The 27,750-nt window shown below is 45.9% G+C and overlaps 1 protein-coding gene across 3 annotated transcripts in view; it reads right to left on the bottom strand.

Moving 5' to 3' along the window:
* The window catches only part of LOC144159482 (uncharacterized), a 76,945-nt gene that overhangs the window by 25,723 nt on the left and 23,472 nt on the right, over nt 1-27,750 (bottom strand). The window contains exons 8-36 of one of the 3 annotated variants that reach the window (XM_077691002.1): nt 25,314-25,385; nt 23,844-23,951; nt 22,145-22,234; nt 21,435-21,479; nt 21,243-21,296; nt 20,380-20,433; nt 20,230-20,289; nt 19,652-19,702; nt 18,660-18,713; nt 18,466-18,519; nt 13,550-13,603; nt 12,102-12,158; nt 11,439-11,492; nt 11,030-11,083; nt 10,020-10,073; nt 9,802-9,855; nt 9,671-9,724; nt 8,865-8,918; nt 8,367-8,420; nt 7,193-7,246; nt 6,500-6,553; nt 6,374-6,418; nt 4,117-4,170; nt 2,306-2,359; nt 2,051-2,113; nt 1,641-1,712; nt 1,482-1,517; nt 1,112-1,165; nt 747-779 (exon numbers count right to left, since the gene is read on the bottom strand). In XM_077691002.1, coding sequence (XP_077547128.1) covers nt 747-779; nt 1,112-1,165; nt 1,482-1,517; nt 1,641-1,712; nt 2,051-2,113; nt 2,306-2,359; nt 4,117-4,170; nt 6,374-6,418; nt 6,500-6,553; nt 7,193-7,246; nt 8,367-8,420; nt 8,865-8,918; nt 9,671-9,724; nt 9,802-9,855; nt 10,020-10,073; nt 11,030-11,083; nt 11,439-11,492; nt 12,102-12,158; nt 13,550-13,603; nt 18,466-18,519; nt 18,660-18,713; nt 19,652-19,702; nt 20,230-20,289; nt 20,380-20,433; nt 21,243-21,296; nt 21,435-21,479; nt 22,145-22,234; nt 23,844-23,951; nt 25,314-25,385 — 1,650 coding nt within the window. The remainder of the gene's footprint in view (nt 1-746; nt 780-1,111; nt 1,166-1,481; nt 1,518-1,640; nt 1,713-2,050; nt 2,114-2,305; nt 2,360-4,116; nt 4,171-6,373; nt 6,419-6,499; nt 6,554-7,192; nt 7,247-8,366; nt 8,421-8,864; nt 8,919-9,670; nt 9,725-9,801; nt 9,856-10,019; nt 10,074-11,029; nt 11,084-11,438; nt 11,493-12,101; nt 12,159-13,549; nt 13,604-18,465; nt 18,520-18,659; nt 18,714-19,651; nt 19,703-20,229; nt 20,290-20,379; nt 20,434-21,242; nt 21,297-21,434; nt 21,480-22,144; nt 22,235-23,843; nt 23,952-25,313; nt 25,386-27,750) is intronic. The other 2 variants (XM_077691003.1, XM_077691004.1) reach the window with 2 other exon arrangements.

Raw genomic sequence — 27,750 nt, 5'->3', positions numbered from 1 at the left:
GAACTTCGACTTCTCGCAGTTGACAGGTTGCCGTACTGCTGCCGCGTGGAGCCGTCGCAGGTTAACTTTCGCTCAGGAGTACCCGCTTGCTTGCTTGCGTCTGTTCAGGAGGTGGTCTGGCCCGCCTGCGGGCCCTTACACATCAAGCAGCGTTAAGCGGGGATTAAGAATAAAGAAGGTCGGGACGAGGCGTCGAAGTGGTGTAAAATATGAGCAAAACGCCGGTTTTTCCGCGCCAGGGACCGTTGTATGAAGCGGACCGCGTGCACACGAGCGTCATATCAGCGGGGTTTTTAATGCATTGTTTCTATGGGGAGTTTGCCCGGACCACGGTGATCCGTCGTAAGAAGCGGGTCGCCGTAAGTCCGGGGGACGTACGAGCGGGGTTACACTGTACTTTGCTATAAGCTTGACACAAAAAGGTTTATTTTATAAAGGCTGTAACTTCACACAAACAAGACGACTGGCTATGTCTTTCCACAATCCTTGTACTTAGCATTAGAATTTTTAACCGCGTAAAAACTAGCAATACTACAATTGTACATCTTAAAAACACCTGCCACTGTAGAAAATAGAGGTCCCAGCGCATGATTAGGCAACGTATAAAAGATAATAAAGCTTCGGCTACTAGGAGTGTTTCTCCTAAAATTCCTTTTTGTTGATGCTTTGACAAATGGAAGGTTGTTCCCGTGCAGACTTCCAGCGATAAATAATGTGAACGTCAAACCAATAAACTGAAACCATACCATTCCTGGTGGTCCCATGGCTCCCGTCGCTCCCTGAAAACAAAAGATTTTGTTGTTTGTATGTTTATTCTGAATCGTAGCTTTTGCAGCACGTCTCATTTTATCGCAGGCTACTTATCAAGTCACATGGACCAGACAGGCAGCAAATAAATTGTAATTTCAGGCTAATTATGCAACTTTGTTATACATACTTCGGGACGGAACTAGTTCAAAAACCAGATTGTCTTGCATGCCGAGATTTTTCACAAATATCACGAATAAACAAAAATAGTAAATACAGAATGCTTACATGAACTGTACTGAGGCACGAGGAAAAAGTTTGTTGCCTCGCCAATTTCTTAACTATATACTACTCACACACTCACCTGCCGGCTAGGTGCTACAAGATATTCTTCTTTGGCTTGGTAGATGCACTCCCCCTGGGAACAACGGTTGTGAAAACAGCAGTCCTCAGCACCAAATAAACTCTTGAATGCCACCATTGTTTTTTAATCATCTCAGCTATAGTGCCACGGTGGCTGTGTAATTACCATACGCACACATCTCCCCTCTTATTTTCTTTCAGACACGCACCACCATTTTGGCACCGTGAAAGAAAGGATTCAGGTTCATTTTTCCCTGTCTCAGTTTCAGTTACCCCTGACTACATGTACACAGGGAAGCATTAGCATATAATTTTTGAAAACACTATTATACTGCCAAAATCATAATTTCAGCTTGAATATGGTCACTCACTTTTTCCCCTGGTAGTCCACGGGGACCTTCCAGACCCTGTAACAAAAAAACACACCCAAAACAGATCCTTTGAGTCGCTGAAAAAATGCAAGCCAGGTTTACTCATGCACTCGTCATGTACACAACACAAAAGCCTCCAAAAATTATAGGAACAATTACCTGAGGACCTCTTGGTCCCATAAGTCCTGGCAGGCCTTGTGGTCCAGGATTTCCTGGTGTTCCGGGGGGACCCTGTGAAAAATGCCAGGATTTCGCTGCTGTTGCAAGCAATAACTCCTACGGTGTGTTGGAATTTCCAGTTCAAGAAAAACTTCTGCTAATAAATTTCAAAAAGGAAATCAACATTGTTCCCATAAGAACACCCCTTTGTGCGAGATCTGAAGAATAAGCACGAGGCCTAAACTGCCACGATACACCATGCACCGGATGATATAGGCAAGCTGTTCCTTCGATGCAAGAAACACCCAATCTTTATTCTAAAAAAAAAAGAACGATTGAAACATCTGCGTTTGCTTTTCTGCCTAGTCTTTTTGAAGTGTTTGTGAAGTCCCCATTTCGGGTAGGTTTACCTGTGGTCCCGGTAGTCCTCTTGGTCCTTCTGGACCTCGAAGACCCTTGTCGCCAAAAATGCCCTTTGGAAAAAAAAGAGGAAATGATCAGTGACAAAACTTCTGCCACTCCTACGTTCACGTCTGAATACCATTACAACGGTTGAAATCTCACAGATTCTGCAATAGGTAATTAATTATGCCATAGGTAATGTTCAGGAGCACAAAGAACAAAATACGGTGAACCTGTCTGAACACAGTGGGCGAGATTCTTACTTTGCTCCCTGGCTTGCCGACGAGGCCTTCTTTCCCAGGTGGGCCCATTTCGCCCTGTGGAGGCATTATTTGCTCTTTGGCGATACACTCAGTCTCAGTGGCATTTCGTGCTTCCTAGTGGGGGGCCATGCATGCTACAGCGGATTTACTTGCTTAGTTAACCATGCTTCAGACGTTCCGGAGCGATGTTAATGTTATTCCCTATGAAGAAAATTTCACTAGAAACGGCTCATTTTTGTTAGTGATTGTGCAGCTAACTGGGAAAAGTGCATTCTGACAGTGCCCCTGGCATTCCTTTGGGTTGATTTGAGTAGTGCACTGCCTGTAGCTGGTTCAGAAAAGCTGCAGGACAAAAGTTCTTACCAAAGTTACACCGCCTTTAGCAGTCGACCTGATTAACTTAAATATGACAGGCAAACAGCCCGCAACGTGCTTTGTTATAGTTAGTTAGTTACCGTAATTTTCCGTGCGTTACATTAGCGACAAAAATCTTAATGTTTCTACACACATAGAGAAAAAGTGTAAGTTTTTCACTAAACTGTAGTTGGCTGCAGTAAGTAAAAGCGGCGGTGTTGGTCTATTGTTTAGGATTACTAGATGCGTCATCGCTGACAGTATATATAATAACTTCTTAAAACGTCATTATTGTCTTTAGTATTATTTGCAATGTTCCTTATTGGTTGTAAGCATTCAGGCTATATCAAGCATTAGTCTCCAACAATTTCGGTATCTTAACCATGCCTGTTACTTGGTCTTTGTTCATTGAATTCGCACTGTTCGTTTATATCTTCTTGTTCACTCTCATCTCATATATACAAAGTTGAGCCTCAAAGATGTGTGGATATTCCGGCCAATTACAGGTTTTATTTTCATTAATTTGTTTATATATATTAAAGTTGAAAGTTGAAAGTTTATTGCGACAACATGTACAAGACTGGCTATACAGTTGTCGAGGGGGACGGTCAAAAAGGCTACAGGCTGCACTAATTAAGGCTGCATTAGCTGCACTAAAGAGGCTGCATTAGCTGCACTAACTAAAGTTTACTCTTTTACCACGTTCACTTGTGCATTCCTACTGGTTAACCTAATGCACATCATACATTGTGCTGGGTGGGTATTAATATTGTGAGCAACAGGCGGCGGAACGCGAAGCTTCCTTTATTTGGTCTTGCAATTATCTCCATCATCAAACTCCCGAACGGCGGGACACTTTCTTTTCTTCCTCGGCTGCTGGTCATCATCGTCGCTTGTGGCTGGGCTCGTTCGGGCTGCTCATGGACTAAACAGCCCTGCCGCTGCTCAACTGCCTTTACAATTACAATATTTTTCTATTCTTCATATTTCGAAGGAGGGCAGATAATTTTTTCACTCGCAGTCGATTTAATCTTACAAACTTTTTTTGAATATATCTCCCTCCGCATCTGTTTGAAAAAATTATTTTAGCACAATGTACAAGTGGTCACAGCATTTTTACACTTGGCTAGAAGATTGCCAAGCTTCAATATAGAGAGCTTTTTTCTCACAACTCTGTTGTTCAGTGAAGCAGAAATTGATAACATCGATTAGAAAATTATTCCGTGCTCCGCATTGTCACATGGTTTATGGTGAAAATTCTGGAGCTCAAATTACACTGCATCGAACCACTCAAAACTCAGTTTCGTCGATTCACAGCAGCCTGCAACTTCAGTATTGTATTTTAACCCCATGCTACGTGCTAAAAACAGTGGCATTGGTGTTAGAGCGACCATCAGGCGTGTTATTCGGCTGCCAAATAAGCATTAGCTTGTAGCATTGAAAATCGGCTTTTTTACAGGTGGTCCTTCCGGTCCTGGAGGCCCCTCTTCGCCCTTGGCTCCTTTAGGACCCTACATTTGATGCCAGTACAAAAAAAGAAATCTTAGCACAAAGACTCTTGGTGCAATGCCAGTTTTAATGAATTCAACGAATGTTTATCTTCCGTAAAACTCCAGCACAGAAAAAAAGTTCCGGCCAATCCTCCCTGTGGAGGTGGTTGCGAAGCGAAGCTCTATACACCACCTACCACAGGTGACTACGGCCCGCTTGCTTTAATCACGTGTTGCACTGTACCTGTAACACGTTCTTTATTATTGCACTCAGCACAATTTTCAGAGCGGCCTTATGATCGGTGTGATACCCACTCAGACTTGGTGTCTTCGCCGCAGTTATATTCTTCGTGAACGTTAAGTCAATGCACGTTCCACAGATGGGAGTCGGTTGTTTGGTATCGGTGTTGCACACAAGTGCAAACTCTTCGAGGACAAAATGGACGAACCACTGGCGCTCACACAGCCCCTGCACGTGCTGTGGGCTGAGCGAACAGCGGCGCGAGAGGTCGCGTGACGCTATCACGTGGAATTCAGCGAGTACGCATGGGGTAGACCCGTAGCTGTGCTCGGTGAGTACACAGTCTGTCTCCCCGTCTCCGCGTGCGCTCGTAGTTCAGTTGGTAAGACAAAGAGCTCTCGCTCTGTTTCTCTATTCGGTCCAGGTTCGATTCCTAGGGGTGCAAGTAAATTCTTTTGTTTTGTCGCGGGAGTTTTCTGTTGATGCGGACGGTCGTGACAAAAACCTTCGCTGGTAGAGGTAAAAACCTTCGCTTTAAAAAAATATTAAGGCGAGAAAACAAGATTACAACGCACACTATAGCCCACGCAACCCTAAGGTTCAAATGGCGGTATTGGTTGGAACAGGCGCTGAAAAGCTGGTTTCCTGCAGTTGTTGTGCACCTACCTTATTATGGTAGTACTGTTTTCACTGGTTACTACCTATGTGTATTATGCAACTTACCTATGTTAATTATGCAAAGAAATAAAAACTTTTTATTTTTATTTCTCGTTTGTTGCGATGAAAATTTTGTCACAACAAATGCGTCCTTTAATCGTTGCATTGGTGTGCAGCTGCGTTGACTCTCGCACGCTCAGCACAGCTTTAAACTTGTGAAGGTGAACACAAAGACAGAAACAAAACTTTCAGGTTCAATTGACTGTCTAATTGGGATAACGATAACAAGCATGATAGTTTTATCACGGTATTACTTTTTGTTAGTTCGGCTGGATTGTTACCAAAATAGAATGAAGGGACAGTGACTCTGTGGATGCAATCCTAGACTCGCCAGAAATGTCCCCATGAGCGGCCTCTGCATGTTAACTCACGCAGGTGAAAGCCACCGCAGGCTAAAGACAATTTGGAGTTATTAAAACCAACTAAACCTAGTTTGAAATCAAAATGGTGCCTTCTTTCAGGTGACGAGCAAATAAACAAGAGATTACCATGGTACAGAAGCGTTCTGTAGATGGGAGAACAAACTGATGACGGCACATCGAAGGAACTTAGACTGCAGCCTGTTATGTCCTCTCTGAGTGGTTCTTCAACAGGCTTGTCCTTATGGTCTAAACTTGGGGGGCCTGTCGTCAAGGCCACCACGTTAGTATGCAAGTTGGGCCACTCATCCAATGAGAAACACTGCGCATTCTTTTGCGCTGACATTGCCGAAATATTGCCATATAATCTCCCTAACGGGGCTTCCACCATTTGAAGCAACAGAATGCACTGCAAACCCGTGTTAAAGGTGAAGTACTGTGGTCTGTGTTTCCAAATTTGATTGAAAGTACGCTGCTCGCTCCTTTAAATGGCACTCCTTGCTTTCTGGCATTAATACATCATATCGACTGTGCATTTTTTGGCTGCTACCTCAAAGCCGTCACCAATATTGTAAAAGAAGCCAGCAACATCAAGACGCTCCATTTATTCATAAACCTCTCTTTGCTGACAGTAACGCTCTTGCAAAACAAGATCGCGATATATGGAAGGCAAAGTATTTTTAATTTAAGAAAGGTGTGTGCTGTCTTTGTGGTCTTTCCAAAATCATTAATTTTGAAACTTTATACGTCATGCTTCTCGAAGAGTACCGCGCATGTACGTTGCACTGCATTTGCTCAGTTAAAATTACGTGATGTTTATTTCAACTCAGAAAGCTTATTAAATTGCTATTGTTGTTTCATTTGATAAACAATCCAACTGAAACACTGCCTACAACGAAAAGAGTACCTCAGTCCCATCGTGTCCTTGAACTCCTGGTGGCCCTGGGGGTCCCTGCATGCATTACGAAGAGCTCTTGAGTTTCAGGTATTTAATGACAGTAAATCATATTTTCATTCTAATTTTTATACTTACAGGCAAACCTGGAAGACCTTGGAATCCTCTAGGTCCCATAGGCCCCATAGCCCCCTGCAGAAAAACGAGTTTCATTAGGTATTACTCCCGTGACTTTAGCATCCGTTGTTCAAAAGATGAGGAATTAAAAAGAAGCTTTGTTTCAAGAAATTTCTGTATTAAAAACGTGGGTAGTCTACGAGAAAAATAAACACTATATTCAATTTTCCATGCTCCGTTTCCTATTGCTTCTTGTGAATCGTTTAGCGTACTTCTAAAACTTATTCACCACCATGCGTTTTAGCATTGACTCGTATTTTTGAGCGAAGAATACAAACCTCAATTATACCTTTAAATTATTTCGTATCTCATTCAGGTCAAAGCTGTCTTGTAAGAGACTCAGACTTCAGTACTGAAAAAAATACATACAAACAAGAGGACATACCCTGCACTGCCCCATTTATTGTTTGTGCGTGTTTTTCTCTGTGCTGTAGTCTGAGTCTGAGTCTGAGTAGTCTGAGTTATGTTAAAGTTATGTTAAATGCGGATTGTATCTTTGTTTTTTTTTTTTCTGATTGTCGAAGTCTATACCAGGTAGGTATACGCTGACTTGTTCACCGGTAGCCAACACAGCATGCTTTGAGGGTGCAGTTTTGCCTCGCTGTGAATCACACAAACAAATAAGTGAATCATGCATAGTTCTAAAGGCCATACCTTCATTCCGTCAGCTCCGGGCTCCCCTTTTGGTCCAGGGTAGCCTCGAGGACCCTGCAGCAGAGTGTCGATTAAACTTTGTCACAAGAGGGACTTCCTGTCTCATGCAAAGGAAGTCTCATTTTATTATGGTATTGTCCACTACAAACTTTTCACTAAGGGGTCTTGACTATACTTGTAGATTAGAACGGTGCCAGTGACACCGAGAAGGATTCAAAGCCAAAATGCAACTTTTCATTTTTCAAAAGAATTTTTCGCCCTTTTAATCTACAAGAAAAAAACAAACATACAAATCAAGTCAAATCAAATCGCTTATTTTCTTTTCTTCGAAAAAAGGAGGGCACAACCGCAAAAAGCCACTCTTAAAAGCAATAATTTTTATGAACGGAACGCAACATCAAGTTCAGACTTAACAGTACCTCCAAAAAATGTTTAGAACGCTAAAAACATGTCACGCTGCACGTACATGAAAGGAAAATTCTTGATTAAGGGCATAAAAATTGCTGGAGCTTTTGCCTGCTCTGAGGTAAAGTGAATTTTCGCAGACATTGCCCGGAGCACTTCAACGTCGAACGTAGATTAATTTGTTAGGTCATTTTATTTATTTGTACGCGCGTGATCCTTGTTTTTCTAGAGTCGATTCGATGACTGTGGCATAGTGCAGAAGCTCATAACCTGTTTTCTATTACCCACAATGTTTCTAGAAACCTGTTTCACCTTAGTTGCGATATGGAAGCTCTGTTTTGCGGAGACTTCCCCCAATGCCGTCACAAGCCACGCTTCTGCAGGTCACAGACCTGAACGTTCCCCTTGGTCAGATGACGTGCAATACCGGGCACATCAGGCTGGTCGGATGCTGCCTATGTAACTATAAATATGCATTTTTAGCGACTACACAGAGGAGAGTTAAGTACCGATTCTTTGCACAACGAAAAAAAAATTTCGAATAAATACGAAGAAGCTGAGTTAACAATGTATAAAAGTGAGTTTAGGACTATATTTTAAACACAACTGAACAGAGAAAAATATTTCTTCTCAAGTACCTCAAGTCACACAAGCCTTAAAATGATGCAGCCGCACCAGTAATGCTTTCTTAGAATGCATCACGAGACCTCAATTTACGTTTACTAGCAGTGAAGATGTAATCTATGCAGTCATCAAATTCTCCACTTACGGGCTCTCCGGGAACACCGGGCTGCCCAGGCTTTCCACTTTCTCCATTTTCACCCTAGGAAAACAGCATGTGGAAATGTTTATGGAATTTTGTAAAGCCAAAACAACGACGTGATGTACTACATCTTTTGATTTTTCAACGTTGTACCTTTTGGAAGCTTTCAGAGGAACAGAGGGCACTAATATTTACAATGGAATGCATACTGATTTCTACGTGTGTGTGTGAAAGATTTAGGTAAAAGGATGATCTTTTCTTTTAAAATTCTGTTTAGGAATTGAGTTACCCAGTAAACAGTAAATCGTTAGTTTCATCGTAAAGTGGAGCTTGGAATTGTCACCATCTTTCATGTACAAGTTACTAATCCTGAAGCTCTGCCTCGTTTATACGTTTTATCAAACAGTACCAAAATTATTCAAAAACTATGTATACGAAGCATAACTGTTAACACAAAGCACATTGCTAATGCGCATAAATACAATGTCGTCGAAGAGAACATACTTTTTCTCCCTTTTGTCCTGGCAGCCCCGAACCTCCCGCTGCTCCTGTAGGACCCTACAAGACGTTTTGAAACTCTTTAACTCTCCATTTACACAGTTTTCAAACATGTAAACATAAAACACTAATATTTAAATAAGAATACGTGGTTGCAAATTTTCTCAGCGAAAAAAAGTTACGGACGGCATTGAAATATTCCAAAAACCTAGATACCTCTCAAGTAAAATCTTTGTAGAAATTTTAACCACATTCCTTATATTTATATTCTGCAATGGTACATGCAGCCTTGATGTTGCCAAGGTAAATTATTGGATCTTCCGGGGAATTAAGAGATTAGGCCGGTTTGCCCTTTTCATTCTATTCTCGCGTTTATGTCTGGCAAGCATTACATAACAGAGGCATAACAGTTCTCCCAAATTAATTATCTTGAACGCTAAAAATTTTAATACCGTTTAAAACAACTGGCCACATTGTTAACTTGTTTTAGTGGGTCTATTTAGTCTAAAAACGAAATTCCTAAGAAATTCAATTTTACGATATGATTTAGATTTGTTGTTTAGGGTCAAGATTATAATAATTTGTGCAGGAAAGAAGATCTGGATGAAGAGAAAATGTTGGATCCAATACGTCACCTGGAAGTAAAGAAAAGAAACAAGGTCATTTCACAAAATGAAACACTTCGTGACAACTTCCCTCCACACATCTTATGACAATCTATGGAATCCAGCGTGAGTAGTTTTGCAAGTACAAATTGAGTTAATAGCAGGCGTGCCAAATGTGCAACACAAACAGCCGATGCAAATTCTTACGGGAAGTCCTATAAGCCCAGGCTCCCCTCTTTTCCCGCCTACTCCAGGCGGCCCCTGCGAAAAAGTTAAAAAGCACAGATATCTTCGCTCGTGAAAACGACATTTGTCAGATTCGAGGGGAAAATACTCACGCGATCACCCTTCAGACCTTGGTCACCTTGATAGCCCCTTTCACCCTTGTCCCCCTGAAAATGTACGTCGCAATGTCAAGACTGCGTTATTTGCTAATATACATGAGTGAGGCACTGTTTTAGTCACTGTAGACGCCAAAGTGAAGTCCAGGAGTTTAAGAGTATTAAAAATAAACAAGGAATAGCTAATGCTCTAAAAATGTAAACTGTATTCCAACCTTTGTGCCTGGCGCTCCAGGTAGACCAGGTATGCCACGGTCACCCCTGTCACCCTGTACCAACGAAGCATAACTTATTTTCAAAAGCCCTCCGTAATGCAAATCTCGCCTACTCAGGCTCAGTAATTGTTAACGCAACAAGTGTATCAACGTATGACTTGCTGCTGCAAAGGGACAGCCAGAAAGCCAGAAGTGAAATGAAGCACAGATCAGAATTACGATCAACTTGGGGACATTTTGAATTCAGTCGCAATCATCTCTACTGTGTCAGATGTGTCAGTAAAGCAAGCAACAAAGTACTTCCTCAAAGGTCGCTGCAGCAAAGGACAGGAGTGTATGTCTTTGACGAAACCTCGCCTAGTCAGGTGTCTACGAACAGTAAAATAGCAGTCACTGGCCAAGCAATAAAGGAAGGTGTAGATGTTTAGGAACCCATACGACTTTTTTGCCACCAATCGTGAACAAGCAGGCCTTATTAGAGAGTTTTAGCTGACCGTGTTCGACGGTCCGCTCCGGCATCGGCGGCCGCTCGGCGCAACCGGAGCCAATGCCGCTCGCGGACAAGCGCGCCACGCATGCGCAGTAGCGCTCCCGCTTGCTATCGGAGCGCAGCGGACCGGGAGAAACGGTCAGCTAAAACTCCCTATTATTTCGAAAACATTCAAATATGGGGTTCATGACGTGGTCGGTGACGTTGATTTCCCTGTTCCTACAACGGCAACCAAAAAGGATTAAAGTTACTGTTTTAGTTGCAGACACTGGTGACTATTTTGTTTTCGATTTCTACCTATCTTTATAATCGCTGTTACTAATGTTATGAAGCGAAAATTATGAGTTGTGCTAGAATAAGTGTAATTTAGGTTCTATTATGGTCAGAAAGATTTAACATTCACAATGTATTGCACTTTTTGAAGCAACCGACCGTTTTCTGTGCCGGTGACAACACAGCTACTCTTGCTTTGCTTGAACACTTTTTTGCAACAGAAATAAGAAAACAATTCGGGTTTTACCTTTTCACCTTCAATTCCTTGAGGGCCTATGAAGCCACGACTGCCCTTTTCACCCTGGACATAGATAAGACAATATAGGTTAAAGTTTTCTTTTTTTACCAGCAATAGTCCAGCCTTTACTTTTTTGCCAGGTGCCTAACAATTCATCTCAACAATGCTTTCATGAACTCATTTGCAAAATTATCTGCGAGGTCCCACACTCCAAGTTGCAGCACTTCATGAACTCATTTGCAAAATTATCTGCGAGGTCCCACACTCCAAGTTGCAGCACGCCTAGCGATCAGCCTTACTTTCTTAGTGAGATCTCAACCCTGGCATGGTTTAGATAAAACCCGCTACTACACAACAAAAAATGGCAAAGCTAGAAAATTCCAGATTACAAAATAAAAATAAGCAGCGGTTCACTTACCGGTGATCCTTGAGGGCCAGGCTCACCAGGAATGCCTTTGAGTCCAGGTAAGCCCTGCACAAAGAATATCCAGGACAAGAAATTAAGGAGAAGCATAAATATAATTTATAGTACACGATGAACCCTAATAGTTCCCAAACCCAGATCAAGCTCAGAGAGTAAACTAGTTAATGAAGGCTCATAAATTCCTTCACCCTGCAAAAAAAGTTAGCGCAATCAACTGAATACGTGGTCAAAACCAAGCTTATGAATGCTCTAAAAAAAAGCACCCAGGAAGGACTTGCTTTGTATGATTTGGAGGGAATGCAGATTGTGGTGCTAAAGGTAGTTTCAGCATCCATTGTTATTCCGAGACGCAATTGCCATTTTCTTTTAGTACTTAGTACAGCCAAAGCAGTAGTGATGTCACGGTTCAAAAACAATATGAACATCGCTTAATTTCCTTCGCATTACAGCGTGTCTCTCTCCTTTATTAGCTTATCACCCCTTTGTACCAAAAAGCTTCCCCGTAGAACGCCTGTACACACCGCACCTGATGGTACTCGTGCTTCATCTACAAACTCTCTTCTCAGGTAAACCAGCATTCTGTGAAATTTCAAATAGGCTTCTACTTTTCTAAGTGGCTGCTTTTAAGCAGGGCTGCTGGAGCTTTCGGAGACTCACCGGCGAGAACGGGCCATCTGTCGTGGAACCTGGCACACCGTCACGTCCGGGAAAACCCTGAGAGGGTAGGCATTTCGGATCATCAAAGACGACCAATGTTTTTTACAGCAGGCAAAGCAATCTTAGAAAATACACCAGATTTATCCCAAATGTGTACAGTTGACATTAGGAAATTTAGAGATTTTGGTCATTGTAAAAGAATAGAGTGCGAGCTTATATAGGCACTGGGTGAATTACTGATGCTATTACCGGTGTTTTCAATTTTTCTGCGTGGGACCTTACATCTCAAAATGATTGCGGCCCCAAACGTTTCAAAACAATCGGATGCTCGCTGTACACATGGGGCCATCTAACTACAACTGCTAAAAAGGGGGCAAATTCGGTCTAAGTGACCAAAAAATTAGTTACACTTTTTACCCCGCAGCAAACTATGTGGTGGTAACAAATTCAATTAATGCCGATGAGGTCATTCGCCCTCATTATATCGCTCGTCGGGTCATGTTCGATATTTTATATGTTATTGAGAGCCAGAAATTAGATGCCTAAGTATTATTGTGTGGGTTTTTCTTGCGGTGCTGAAGAGTTTTCGAAAATTGAAGTCCTGGCTGAGTTGATCAAAGCAAGGCGCGCGAGCCGGCCCACGCGTCATTCCGAAATACCGCTGCTTCGGGTGGGAGAGTATTCGACTCCAACAAGGCAAGCAATGGTGAAGTTCTGCTCTGAAGGCTATCTTTTTCCCTCAAACTTGTCTACTGGCCTCTTGACTGACCATTCTGAGCGAAAACAACGGTTCAACGGTTCAGGCAGACACTGACTAACGACAATAGTTTGTGGTCACGATTTCAGGCACCAAAGTTTTCTTATTCCGTGCTCGATGGATGGTACCTGCTTGGTGATTGAACGTGGTGCCCTGAGACATGATGCATCACTTGGAAACACAAGCCAAACATTGTGCGACCATGCCACGAAAAAAATATCCATAGCTGAAACGGAGTCCGGCAAAGCTTCTGTCTCCCGATGGTATACGTATAGTAGCCTTTTAAGATAAAAAAAAAAAAACATGCGACGTTCCGTCTACTGAGGACGACGGTTGAACGCAAAGTTTTCTCGTGACGGATTCTCTGGTTGTCGTCTGAGTTTGGACTGAGTTTTGACGCTGTTGAAATTGAGCGATCGGATAGACGCTGACTTCATAACGCGAGGGACCCAGGTTCGACTCCAGCCACTGTAGCGCTTTTTTTCTTTCACTTCAGCCACGATCATTCATCAACATCATCGTCAGAGAAAGTTGGCTTTCCTGCAGGACGTTATCGCGTTACAGACGTCATCAGTGAGAACGCGCAATCAAAACTCATTCTTCCCACATTTCATATTCCTTTATAAAAATCAGGTCGCCTTTTGTTAGCAAATTACAGACAAATATATCGTGAGTTTCATTCTGTACTTACCGGCAATCCCCGAGGACCTTGACTCCCTGGTGCTCCTTTGGCTCCTGGCTCACCCTGAAAAAATATTAGCAGTTTTCAGAATGGTTTATACATAATCTTCAAGGTTGCTTAAAGGAGCCATGAAGAGAAAACACAACTTCGTTTAATTTGAAAGAACTAGGAGACAGTATCTCACTCAGCTCCTCCATTACTGCCACAAAAGATGTTTTTTAACGAAAAAAAGCAAGAGGTATTTAAAAACTTTCAAATTTCGCGCCACAGTGACGTGTTATGAGCGAGAATGACATCATACGGGCCAACAATAAAACATAATTTTCAGTGCGTTAACTGCACGTTAGCATTCAAGTGATGCGGTCAGATGGAACTAGAGGCCCTATTACAGACGTCCAGTCATGCGTCGTCGTGACAGGTCAGTTAGGCGGCCGCCAATCGCACAAACAAGGTTCCGTGACGTCATAGAAAAGTTGCGGGAAATTGGCTTTCACACGTTTTCTTTAATGTCTCCGTTATTTGTACAAAGAATGCGATGATATTGGTATCATTATTATCGGGACTAAGCAGTCTTTCTAATAAACCCATCTTGTATTTTGTCTTCATGGCTCCTTTAATAAGCTTGCCCACAATGTTAAGTGAGCAGAATCTGTACAGTTGCTTAAGCTCGCCGGCACTGATAACTGCAGCTGTGAGATGAATATACCATCTCTTATTTTAGCCATTATTGCAGTACAGTTTTAAATGCGAATGCATTTATTAGCCGGGGGTTGTCTTGCTCCGTTGGCCGGCGTGCGCCTGCATTCCTCCAGCGCGAGCGCACGTGAGCGCGCGCCTCGTAGTTCTGCCTTCGTCGTCGTCGTCGTCGTAAATGCGAATGCATTTCTTAGTCGGGGGTTGTCGTGCTCCGTCGGCGTGCGCCCGCAGGTGTTATCTCTCCGCGCTCAATGCCGAACGCATGCGCTTGAAGCGAGCTGTACTAGTTTGCTCGAAGCGGCAAGGACGGCGAGTACTGCGGTGTTAGTCTCGTGTCTAACGTGTATGGGAACTTGATATCGCACGCCGTTGCCACGTCTCCCGTTCGAGACACGTCTCCGTACAAGGACTTGTACACCCTTGCCTACACCGTAGACGGAGTCTTTGTGGTGACCGTGTACCTCGCGCCCAACCTCGCTCGAGACGCCGTGGCGGCGCAGCTGGGCGCGGCTATGGAAAGTGTGCGCGTGCGCTCCAAAGCCTCTGACCTGTGGGAATCGTGGAGAACCGCGACCTCCGATCCCGAGCCAGCGCGCGCTTCGGGAGAGACGCTTGTGCGCTGAAACCGGTCCGGCGCTCCGCTGGTTCGTCGGCGTCCCCCCGAGAGATGGCGCCTCCGATGTGTGCGGGGATAGGCGCGCGGGCGGCGCGGGAGACGGGAGAGTCTCGTCGGAGACCCGGTTGGGGCGAGATCGGCGGGAACATCGCGGCGATTGCGGATACCATGCATCTCAGGTGGGAGCTTTGTTTGTCGCGCGCCGTGAGTGCCTGCCTCCCGTTCGCGGCCACGACCCGGACGGCGTGATTCGTGAACGCCGTCGAGCCTTGTGCTCGCATGCTTTGGGATTCCCCAAATAAACGGCTGTGCTTCGGCACTACTGTCTACTGTGTTCTCGTATCGGCGAACCTCGCTGGGCTGCCGTAGCCATGGGAGCCCGCGTGGTTGACACGCCGGGAGCTAGCGTGGGGGCCTTACGCCAGGACTGGCTAAGTCGCCCCGAGGACCCCCTCATATATCCCACATGGCGCCCAACGTGGGGCTCGTATTCGGACGAATTCGAGGTTGCTAGCTCTCCGAGAAATGCGTTGCTGCAGTCGTAGCCCGCTACCCTTTGTCCGGAAGACTTCGGACGAAACGCCTCGCGCCAGTCGGTTGCAGGCAGACAGTTATGATGCCCGATACCGCCGTGACGGCAAATGTGTAAACCTTCCTACACGCACCAGGCGGTGAGTCAGTAGGATACCTCCGAGCACCGCAGTCGCGGCCCGCTTGCGACACGGGAGGTGCGTAGGCCTTGTTCCAACATGGCGGCGGGTCGCCTTCCTCGTAGCGCCGTCACCGCGCAGTCGTGCCGGCGGCGCCGGTTGAAGTTTCCCGCAGGCGCGGCGGACACGTTACCGAGCGAGGGTGCGGTGTTTGGGAGTTCTCAAGCCGCACAAGGAGCCCGCCGCTACTGCGCTTTGAGTCCGAGGCGGAGTGTTAGCCGATTTGACGCCTGACAAAGAGCGAGGGGGGTCGCTGAAGAATCATGTCTCCTCTCGCTGCGGGGGGAAGCGGGAGCAATGGGACCGTTGTCTCCGCGCTTCCGGAGTGCGTGCGTCTCGATGCCGTGAAGACTCCGCTCGAGATCGCGTTTAGGCAGTAAGAGCTTCGCGCGGCTCGCCAGCGGGCTCGTTGGTCGCGAGAGATCGCCAGTCTTAGTAAGAGACGGACTCTCAGGCGACCTATACCGGTGATGTGCGCCCGTAAGCCGCTGGTATTGCGGTTGGCGCTGGCTCTACGGCAGCTTGTATTGCTGCGAGTGAGTTGCAGGAGCCCGCCTGCTTGATGCTGACGCTGCTTTGCCGACCAACGCACCAGGCCGAAATAGCTCGGACGGGCGTTTCGATGCCGACAACCCGTAATAGTCAGGCGAGCTGCCTCCAGGCGGGGGTGGCTGCTGGAGCACAGTTGCCGGACTTGTGATTCCGCGAGCAAGCGAACGTGCAAGGGGGCACCCTCGGGCATCTTTGTTCCCCTATTTGGCGAGATCGTCGATAAGGTTTCCGGCCAGTCACAGGAGATTGCGGAGCCCCGCTGCTCCCCACGTCAAGTTTGGGAATCGTTTAAACTGGACGGTGAGAGCGAGACCTGCATACGGATACAACCGGGAGCCACGCCAGTCACCACTGCCACGGACAGCGAGGATGGCCTGCTGAACCACCGGCGGGACCGAGCGCGGCCCGCGGAGCTACCGCCAGTTGCTGCTCCGGCCTGCCGGGCGGCAGCCAACCGTTCGGGAGGACCTGCGGCCGAAGCGGCCACGGAACCCAGGAGGCGGCGGGATCTGGCGCCTACGCGAGCGGCGCGAGCCTTCGGGCAGCCGCAGTGGGCGCGGTCGTTCCTGTTGCCGCCTCGAGCTGGGAGTGGGGGTCGCATCATGGCGCGACCCCGGCGTTCGTCGGCTGCGGCTGCAGGCTACCCCCGGGACTGCCAACCTGCTGTGCTGCCCAACCGCGAGAGACTTGGAACCACTGCAATGTGTTTGCGGGTTTGTGAGGCGAGCGTCGCGACGACGGCATGGTATGGCGAACCTTGGTGTGGACTGGCATGGGAGTGGCGTTCGGTGGCTGTTTGCTGACTTGAGACGTCGTGACGAGTGTGGTGCAACGTGACGTCACTCGAGCTCAAGTGGCGTCCAGTTTTAGGGGGGAGGAGTGTGGGAATCGTGGAGAACCGCGACCTCCGATCCCGAGCCAGCGCGCGCTTCGGGAGAGACGCTTGTGCGCTGAAACCGGTCCGGCGCTCCGCTGGTTCGTCGGCGTCCCCCGAGAGATGGCGCCTCCGATGTGTGCGGGGATAGGCGCGCGGGCGGCGCGGGAGACGGGAGAGTCTCGTCGGAGACCCGGTTGGGGCGAGATCGGCGGGAACATCGCGGCGATTGCGGATACCATGCATCTCATGTGGGAGCTTTGTTTGTCGCGCGCCGTGAGTGCCTGCCTCCCGTTCGCGGCCACGACCCGGACGGCGTGATTCGTGAACGCCGTCGAGCCTTGTGCTCGCATGCTTTGGGATTCCCCAAATAAACGGCTGTGCTTCGGCACTACTGTCTACTGTGTTCTCGTATCGGCGAACCTCGCTGGGCTGCCGTAGCCATGGGAGCCCGCGTGGTTGACACGCCGGGAGCTAGCGTGGGGGCCTTACGCCAGGACTGGCTAAGGCCCCCGAGGAACCCCTCAGATATCCCACAGACCCCATAGTCTTGGTTGGCGACTTCAACATTGACGTGCGCAAGAAGAGTGGCGAGTGGCTGGTCGAGTACATGCAGACCAGGCACTCTATGCATTGTCTCTCTGCCGGCTTCGACACGTGCCCCACTACCATTCACGGGAGTTGCATTGATCTGGTCTTTACGCGAAACTGTGAGGCGCGTATGCTTATCAAAGACCCTTTGACCGTGCACTTTAGCGATCACAAGGCAGTGATTGTGGCCGTCAGGTACAACGATAACACAAACAGGTGCTGATGAATAAATGATTACGTTCACACTCTCGTCATTAATTACGCCATTACTCGCAACACACTCATCGGTGCACCCAATGCAATCGCATTTCTGCACGATTCCCTTCGGGGAGGTGCGGGGGAATTTTTTTCTGTTTTATTTAGACACATGTTGTGTTCACTACAGCACATAAAAGACGTACCCTTACTTTTGGCGATGCGGAATTTAATTGATGTAAGTTATGTGCCCATCTTGAATATGATCCTGGGGATAGATTTGAAAATCTAGGAAATGTGCATTTGCATGTTCCGACATATCTGCCAGTTAAAATTACATTTAATTGTCCCCTGATCCGTCAACACAGAATGACATCGTATGGTGTGTGGTCGAAGATGTATGACCCCTGCAACATAACCACATAATTATCTGTTCAGGTATGTTTTATAGAACAAAAGGGAAGGAAGGGTGCAGATCTACATTAACAGCACATACGAACCAGTGAGCTTTTTGTCATACTCCAGTGTAAAATATTTACGGCACATTCCCTAATTAAAAGAAGGAAATGTTGTTATCAACTACAACGTCCCTAGCTAGTTTTCAAATACAAAATAGGTTCGTTTATGTGCAGTTTCTGAATTGTCCAAAGTGCTTATTATCTACATTTTGAAGCATATATAGAAAACTTACCGGGAGACCACGTGCACCAGTTTTTCCTGTGTTCCCTCGTTCACCTGGCTCGCCCTGCGAAGATAATGAAAGAGGTTTCAACTTTGAAGTATAAATGCAGTTATTCGATTTATTTCTGCTGGGAAGGTTATTCCGTCACCAGTGTGTGTCTCAATTTCAACTCAAGCTTATGTCAGTGGCCCGTGCTGAATCACCTTGCTTCCTGGGGGTCCCACAGGTCCGGGCAAGCCTTGAAATCCTTGCTCGCCCTTTATAAGAGACAGGTACAAAAATATATGAGGGCGGCAGAATTGCAAATTGGAAATAATACACATTGGTGTAATTTTTTTCATGAAGTTCGCAATGCTTCACATTTGGAAGGCCCCTAGCTTGTTGTCACTACCTGTTAAAAAATCTTTCCCTTCGACTGCTTTCACAGAAGGCCCCCAGATATCCTCTCTGTTTTCTCCACGGAACAAGCCTGTATTGTGCCGCACAAAACGCCTATTAATGTGCACGCGTCTTCACCCCCCCTTCTCCTTTCTCGCTGCAGTTTCTGTTACTACATGAATCAACCTCCCCCAGTGAAAGGCCGCGAACTGGCCTCCATGCCTGGCTACCCTCGCTACTTTTTCATCCGCTTTCTCTATCTCCTCATGTACCTTTATTGTACAGTAACTTCAATGTTTACAGCATCATGGTAGCGCACGACAATAACTAAGCAGCTACTGAACCATCTTCATCTGAACATGGTAGTAAATAAGAAAGCGTGGATACGTGAACGGAGTCTTCACTCTCTCGGCTACTGTATGATTGTTGGTTAACCGTAGACTTGGCGGCCCTTGAAGGTGACTTGCACTTGGTTACCAACTGTGCCCCTCAACATCTCTGGATAATAAATGGCATTATGGGCCCAAGACGACAGTGTATACGTACTATGTGACATTTCATAGCTAATGGGAAAAGGTAACCAGAGATTCACTCCTTCCGGCTTCGAAAGACAGAACGACCAAATATTAGGCAGACAAAAAAGTGTTACTTTTTGTTAATCATCCTTCTATGAAGTCGCAAGACTACAAGCTGCTAAACTTCACTGCTTCATTATTCAAAGTGGGATAGCTTCAAGTCCAATTTACCTATCTTTCTATTTAGGCTGTATTGCAGGCAGCTTAAATGGCTTGCTCCTACAAAGCCGTGCAATGCTTACTTTCGGTCCTGGTGGTCCTGAATCTCCTGGACGTCCCATAGGGCCCTCCGCCTGCACAGTGTGTTCATCAATTGGATCCACTAAAGCTTACGTATTTCAACAAGGAGGCTCAACCAAGGGAAGTGCAGATGCATGCCTACCTAACTATACAAATACTGGAGGTATTCAATCGAAGGTGTCGCCCTTACGTTCATTTTTTACACCGTCATTTACCAGTGCCAACATTTCCGCACTCTTGATGTATAGCTCAGTTACTGTTAGGAAGCAGTTGATGTGGCACCAATTAAGTTCGCTGATAAGTAACCCTAAGAATAAGAAGCCTAAGAGTAAGAGGCCAAAATTTTATGAAGTCGCTAATGAAATAAATAGTTGAAATCAATTACCTAACCAATTAATCTATCAATGCATGATGTCTAGTTTCTTCTGAAATTCTTAACACCTCTGGGGGGTCGTCCCGGAGGTTATTAGCCATCGACTCCATTAACTTGTAACTTCTATGTCATTCACGTATTGTTTCCGTGCTTTTTTATATAAATTATATGTCTATTCGTGCGCAACATGTCATAGAAGCATCGTACCACCGTCGTGCTGCCAGGTGGTCCCTGCGGCCCTCTTGGTCCCATGGGCCCGGGAACTCCCTGGAATGCTCAGAAAATTCAGTTTCCCCTGCTTTAGACGAACTCATTCGGCCGCAATAAAGGCCTCGACCATTTCGTCTGTGTACTCACGGGCACACCCGGCTCTCCAGGTATTCCGTTATCTCCTTTCTGACCTTTTGAGCCCTGAAAAGAAAAACGACGAACCCACGCTGAGGCTTTTACGATAGCCAGGCTACGACTAAACGAAAAATGAGCCACCGATTCCGAAACTTATCATTCACACCAGAGAAACGGAGCGCGCTGCCGATACATTTTACGACACCTGTGCTGATGCTTTGTCGGCCTGACAGCAGTGGATATTGTTTACAAACACTTTTCAATCATGTTCCGCACTGCCTATTTAAGGATTGTTTGCACTCGTGTAAAGCATTTGCATACTAGGAGCATGGCTGTGAGTCCACGTCAGCGCAAACATTATCATAAGGGAAATGCGCCTTGCCTCACCTGTTAATACGCTCTAGGGTATCCTAGACAAGCAAAATTTTACGCCCTCATTTACATTACCGTGATTGTTAATCATTTAAGTTGTTAGTTATAACCATTTAAGCTGACATGAACACGCCAAGCATCAAAACTGTCAATTAGCGTTATCCGGCACATAGGGTAAAGAACAAGAACAATGACTACAGTGTGACAAAAATGGCGAAATCGTTCTTTCTTCAGAAATGAAAGTGCGAAAATATGAAAGGAAAAGATAGGTTACAATAATGATTAATCACAGCAAATAGATCTGCGCAAAAATTACTGCAGCACTCAGATGTTGAGACGAGCAACGGGTACTTGAATGATAATGCATTCATGTAGTAGAGCACGAAGGTAAAAGCTGCTAACGATAAAAATGTTATGCTTTAAAATTTAGGTTTTGCGTTATAGTTTTAATGGCTGCTTTTAATTATTTGCTGCTCAGTGCCAAACTTGCTGCATTCACTCACCGGAATTCCAGGTAAACCCGGGGCACCGAAATCGCCTTCCGGCCCAGAAGGTCCCTGAACAGGAAAAAAGCCAGCACTGTAACTTTCACAGCCGCCTGCGATGTTCTTTTAATCAGTTCATGGTGCTTTTAAAACTGCGCTAATGCTCATTTGACTCTAAAACTAGGAAGAAAACTGAAATGTGTTACGTACCACTGGACCCGGTCTTCCCGGTAGACCATCCAATCCTGGTGATCCCTAATACAGCAAGCATTGTAAAGAAGCATCAAGGTCAATAGAGCCCGCCGATTTTGTGAAGGAGGACTCCCGGCAGGAAACTTGTTTTTAGACACATGTTTAGTGAAGACTTAAGGTCTACTTAATATTGAATGTTTAGCCGTTGTTTAGAGATGCATTAAATTTTTATGCGATGCACGCTGGTGCCGTGTTCCGTTCGGTACACTATTTAGTGCCATTTAACGGTTAATTACCGAAAGAAACTATACCAAATATAAATAAAAGCTAAAAAATGCCAATGGAGTCTACAACTGTTTCTCAAACTTCTTCTGAACTGGCTAAGTTTTGTGCCTGATGGTAGTTTAGACTTGGGGTGCTCAGTAGACGCATATTTAGGCTTCAGAATTTTGTGCCAAGTGCGCTTCCCACAATAAAAATACTGTGTTCAATATTAATCGACGCGCGCTGCGGGGGATCGACATACAGAAGTTTCGGACATTTAGACTACACGTAACCATCCTGGCAGCAACAAATCTTATAAGTCTGTAGCATTCTTGGAAAACGCGAAAGCTCGCGCAGGTTCTACTCATCGATTTGCTAGTGTTTCAGTTATTCGCACTTCATGCATACAATTTTATTTGTTTGAGTTCCCTGTGGCAGCTGCCAGGATTTCACGCAGTACTAACCGGCAATCCAGCAACGCCAATCTCCCCTTTGAAGCCTGGAACGCCCGGAACCCCTGGCAGGCCGTCCTTCCCTGGGAATCCCGGAAATCCCTGGAAGAAGGCAAATATAGAAGAGCAAATATAAAACAAGTTCGAGTAAGAAAAAGCCTCTGTGTGGCAAAATGGCCAGCTAGGGAAGATCTACATCTAGAAAAAATTCTAGGGAACTTACGGAATTTAAGGAAGATTTACATTTAAGGAAGATTTTATAAAGGGATAAGGTCTAGGGAAAAGTCTACATTTCCCGCTGCTATCAATCTGGACCGCACTACACGCGAGCATGACTGGCGAACAGATCGCCCTAACTCGTTGCAGCACGAGACGGAGGTCCAAGTGACGTGATAGGCGTCACAACTGTGTACCAAGCGGCGTATGCAGATTTGCATTTCAGGCGTGATTGCCGGAGCCCGAAAAAGGGAGAAAGAAAACATTAAGTGAAAGGCTAATAACAAGAAATCTCTCCAAAATAAACGAACAGCTTGCCACGAAACACGCGAAGATTGCCAATTGCGGAGAATCGTGTTCCGCAAAATGCTTTTTCGAAATGATATCTCTTAGCCGCGTGAGTTGATGAGTACCGAACTCATTTTGCGCGGCCCGCCACGTGCAGCGGAGACCAGCGAGCCTATCAGAAGCGAGCCAGCCCGCGGCATTTTCAGGGTAGCTGTCGAGCCCACACTGCTACCATGAGCCTCGCCAAGACAATGGAGTTCTTGATCGGCACTGCGCCAGATACCAGAAAACAATTCAGCAGAGTGCGCATACATCTCCAGCTTGTCTGACAGGAATTACTTCGTATTACTTATCTCAAACAAAGGCCTTGTCTCTTGTCTGCTGCCGAGGAAGCAACACGCATGCCTTTCCCTCCGAGTTTCAGTAGCCGCGCTGTTTTCTTGTCTTTTGCGCGCTGCGACGTCTCAATATTAGCGAGCACGCCAGCACTATCGTGTTGAGCGGATCGTCCACTGCGCCTGTTCTTTTGTGGAAACGGACGAAGTAGACCGAGTGGAAAAACAACAGAAACGCACATGCTCCGGAGGCGTTTATACACTTATACATTGCTTATACACTTATACACCAATACACTTATACACTGCCCCTCACTAACGTGAGGGGCAATGTATAAGTGTATTCTTGGCGCCTTGGCGCTTTTGCCAACGGAGATGAAACCCGTTGGGGAGTACAGGTATACAGTTTTGCTGTAAAAGTCTCTTGTCTTCGAAGCACAAAGCTCTCTAGCGCAAGGCGTAAACGAGTGTCCCGGTGTTTTTTTTAGCACAGGTTACGTTCTAGCACGAGGCGTAATGGAGTTTCCCGGTGTTTTAATACCGTGGCGATGACGACGACGACGACGACGGCAGGAGACGCCAACAGCCCTAGCCCCTAAGCGGCTTCGCCCTTAAAACTTTACCGCGCGGGTACGCTTTGCGAAACGTGTTTTTCCGCGATCGGAGTTCCGTGCGTGCATTTTTCCGCACGTGAAGACGTACTGTTTAGCTAGTCTGTTATTACTTCCGAGAGATTTCTTGTTTTCTGCCGGTCCTTTTTTGCTTTGTCACACGTGACCATTTATCGTTTTAGAATATAGACTACTGTGGGGCATACACCTCATTTTGTTGCATACATTTACAACAGCACGGCATGTAGGAAGCATACTCACGTCAGTCCCATTGAGCCCTGGCTGGCCCGGGGGACACTCGATGCAGTCGGGCTGTAACGGAGACTCCGTTGGCGGTGGCAGGGTAGGATCTGGCGAGGTTTCTCTCGGCTGCATAGGTATCAGCGTCAAATAATGCAGTGTAGTTTTTTTCTGTCAGCTCTTGGACGTCTAAAATCGTCTATATAAACCACGAGGCAAAGCTAGCCTTGCGGTCTAGCACTGAAGTACATGCACATCCAAGAGAATATTTTTATGGTTGTGCGAATATTCTGAACTTCTCAACATATACGCGAATGATAGACTATTTGATTCTCTTTGAACCAAATGGGACTTTTAACAGTATATTTCAAAGTGAGGGAATACAAATCTATGTATGCGCTTTGTCTCCAGAAGCTGACACTATGAACGTTTAGCTAAAATCACAATATTCTTCACAGAGGTTAAAACATTGAACATTTCACAAACTGCACGCTTATGACCGCACCCTAACTTGCCAACTTTCTTTGGTAGGAATAGCCTTTCCACAATACACCTTCCGTAACCATTCAGTCAGGGATGTAGAAGAACTTCCGCGGCGGCACTCAGATCTGTATTCTTGTCCCTCAGCAATTTTTAGCTTTGTTGCACTTGTGCCATAAAACAAACACATGTCGTCCTCGGCCGTTGGCCAACGCACCCTTACGCTCCCCTTTTCGTGCACACTGGTCGACACTTCTTATGCAACAGGGCGTGTGACCGCATTTTTGTATTATCGTTATTACTATCAAGAGATGAGCAGCCGCACGGTCGCACTTCATTAATCTTCCTGTTTTGTATCTCGGACGCTCACGAGAACATTGCATGTGTCGAAACTCACGCTTCTTCGGCGCAAGCTCGCGGCACAGAAGTGGAGAAAGTTTCGGACTGCATAAGCACGCACTGCTGCAAGTGGTTGCTTCAATCCTTTGTACATGTTTAAATTAGGCGCGAAATTTTCTCGGTGTTCTGTATATCTGTATGCACGTGACCGCGTAGTCATGTGCCGTGCCGATGCTGAATATATAGCTGATCCCAATCAGTGCTAGGACTCGAACCCAAGTGCAAAGGGCTGCAAGGCAGGGCTCATGCCTTGGGACCCTGAAGACTTGAAGGAAATCCCTGCTGCGCTGTATAAAGCAGGGTCCAGGGGTTTCCTTTCTCCCACTACACAAACATACACACGTATATAAACATGCATATTGTTGACATTGATAATTTTTTTCCCAGAAAATGGGAATTGTTATAAATACATAAATGCTTGTAGTTCTGGTCCCCACATCAATCTGTCAGTAAAGTTAAAAGTGTCAACCGAACCCTTTTACTTTCAAAGCGGTTATGTAGTCTAAGATTGTGTAGCTTTCTCTCAACTCATCTGACAACCTAAATGTTAACTGTTAGTTTCCGCTTCCGACCATTTCCTCTCTTGTTGCGAGGAAAAAGAGCCAGTCGTACCAGTAACTCGAAGCATGTCTCACGCTCTGGCCTTGCCGGGTTACAGCTCATCACCATCCACTGGAGGTCAAGCTGCAACAAGGTGAAAGGAAAAGCGAGAAATTCTCATTTCATTTCTGTTTAGGGTCACATATGTAACATCCTGAATAAGAATAACCTTGAGGTAGTTCAGATTAAGGACAGCTTTGTTCAACATACTCACACAACGAAGGAAAAAAGAACAGCACGACAGAACAGCATAATTTTTACTCCACTAGAGGGCCACGTGGTATAGTTTATTTGATTATAGACTGAACTCCCGTTAAGACGAACTCGGTTAAGACGAATTCTCGCTTATGCCGAACAACGTGGGAACGCGTTTGTTTGGTTTTACCAAGGAGGTTGTATAGAACTTCTGGAGTGGAGATGGTGCTCGAAAACTGACGCCGACGGCCGCCATCTTGCCGTGGGTAGAAAACTCGTTCCGCGGTAGCAGACGCATTGCATTCGTCGCATAATGTACTTGTTTTTGCGGCGGCTTACGTTATATTTTTGCTTCCGTTCTTTTTGTTTTGAAAGTTGATTCTCTCATGCGGCTACCTTCAAGCGCACCGAACTTTTCTGGCGCGCGTTCATTTCGCCGCATGTGGTTTCGGTTATGCTCCCCTCTCCGTGTTTCTAGTTAAGCGCTTCGCAAGTCGCCCGTGCGTACGCCGGGGGCGCACACATCTGGTAATTATTTACATTCTTGGGCGCTAACAACTAAAATAAACAGTAGACACAATGACATGTCTTTCTGCCCCATGTGTCATTCTTCCGAGTTCTCTCTTGCCAAAGAGCAGAACTCGTGTTCGTTCGATCCTCGTTCGCGGATGGATGCTCCAAAGGTGTAGAAAGCAGAAATGGTCTGCTCGTGCGTCGCGGTCGGCTGCGCTAATCGCGCAAAGAAGGCGTCGGGGATCACCTTTCATCTGTAAGTACTGAGCTAGGGTATCTGTTTGTTTTGGGTTTCGAGGGCATTACTAGTATTATAACGTTATGAGTGCACATTTGCCCACCGTTTGTGCGTGATGTAAAGGGAAAATTTGCCGTAGCCCCTGCCGTCCGCTTGCTGAGCATACCGTACGCGCTTGTTTGTATACGCAGATATGCGAATGTTTTCGCTCGTAGCTGTGGTGGTCCTCTAGTCGCTTGGCTGCGCGAAATCACATGTTTGTAACTATGTGGGGCGCAAATTGTTTTTCCGCACTACTTTAATTTCAGAGTATTGCTAAGGCAGTTACCGTCAAAAATCAAGGCACTCTTGTTTAATACATTTCCTTTACATCCGGCCATACGTGAATACACTGACGTTTCTCGTTAGCGCTGTTTCATAGAAGTCTTTGATGCACCGCAATGCTCTCCCGCGTTCTTCGTCCGCGTGATTTTGTTATCAATAGCACGCTGCTCGCGTCCGAACTTGCGCGGTCAACGAGGTTGTGAATGTGATTGAGTAACCTCCTGCGAGTAGTTTTCTTATCAATAGCACGCTACTATTGTGCCAACGTGCGCGGTTAATGTAGTCGTGCATCCAATTAAGTAACCATCTGGATTTGAAAAATAAAGTCAATGGGAGTCCCTTGCCTTCTGTAAAGTGCACGCGGAATAAAAAAAAAAAAACCTGCTTTAATGTGCTTCAGTGTGTGCCAAATTCACTTCGCAAAATACGATTGAAAAGCTGGAAATAGACCCGCCGCGTTGGCTGAGTGGCTAATGCACTGTGCTGCTCATCCCTAGAACGCGGGTTCAATTCCCTGCCGTGGCAGCCGCTTTTCTGGTGAAGGCGAAAAGCGAAAACTACTGTGTGAACGAGATTTCGGTGCACGTTAAAGATTCTCCAGGTGGTCAAAATTAATCCGGAGCCCTCCACTAGGCGCGCCTCATCGCCTGCGTTGCGTCAGCGCGTTAAACCCCACAATGAACCAATCAATCAATGAAAAGCTCGTGCTTAATTTGGTCTTCGGCAAGGGCCAAACTGGGCATGTTGTTTAAACCAGAAAACGTGCATTTGCACTACATATAAAGATTGCAATATCCTGATGGATATGATTCTTGCAGTACTGCTTAAAAACCATTCGAACCGCTACTGCATTATTATTTATTAATCATTAATGAATAAGCATTCATTAATCCTAGCCAAGCCGCTAAAAGAAACAAGCGTCAAATAATCGCGCTTTCGCGTGTCCTGCACTTCCAGCGTGAAATCACGGCTAATAGTAACCTTATAACGCGGAATCTCTTGCCATGGCGCGCAACATGAGGTAATTTTAATGTTAAGGGGGCGGTCTATAGCCTTAGCTATACCGAATAAACGTTTATTGAAATAAAATCAGTGGTGGTGCCTTTAGCATAGCGCTGCGCGTTTTCCCGCATCGACAGCTCTGTTGACCACCGTAAGATATACACAGGTGAAATCGCT

This window comes from Haemaphysalis longicornis, unplaced genomic scaffold (genome assembly GCF_048455015.1).
Source record: "Haemaphysalis longicornis isolate Haplotype H1 unplaced genomic scaffold, Haemaphysalis longicornis Haplotype H1 scaffold_10, whole genome shotgun sequence".
Lineage (NCBI taxonomy): Eukaryota > Metazoa > Arthropoda > Arachnida > Ixodida > Ixodidae > Haemaphysalis > Haemaphysalis longicornis.
The sequence above is the reverse complement of the archived record's forward strand: the minus strand, read 5'-3'. Positions and strand labels throughout refer to the sequence as shown.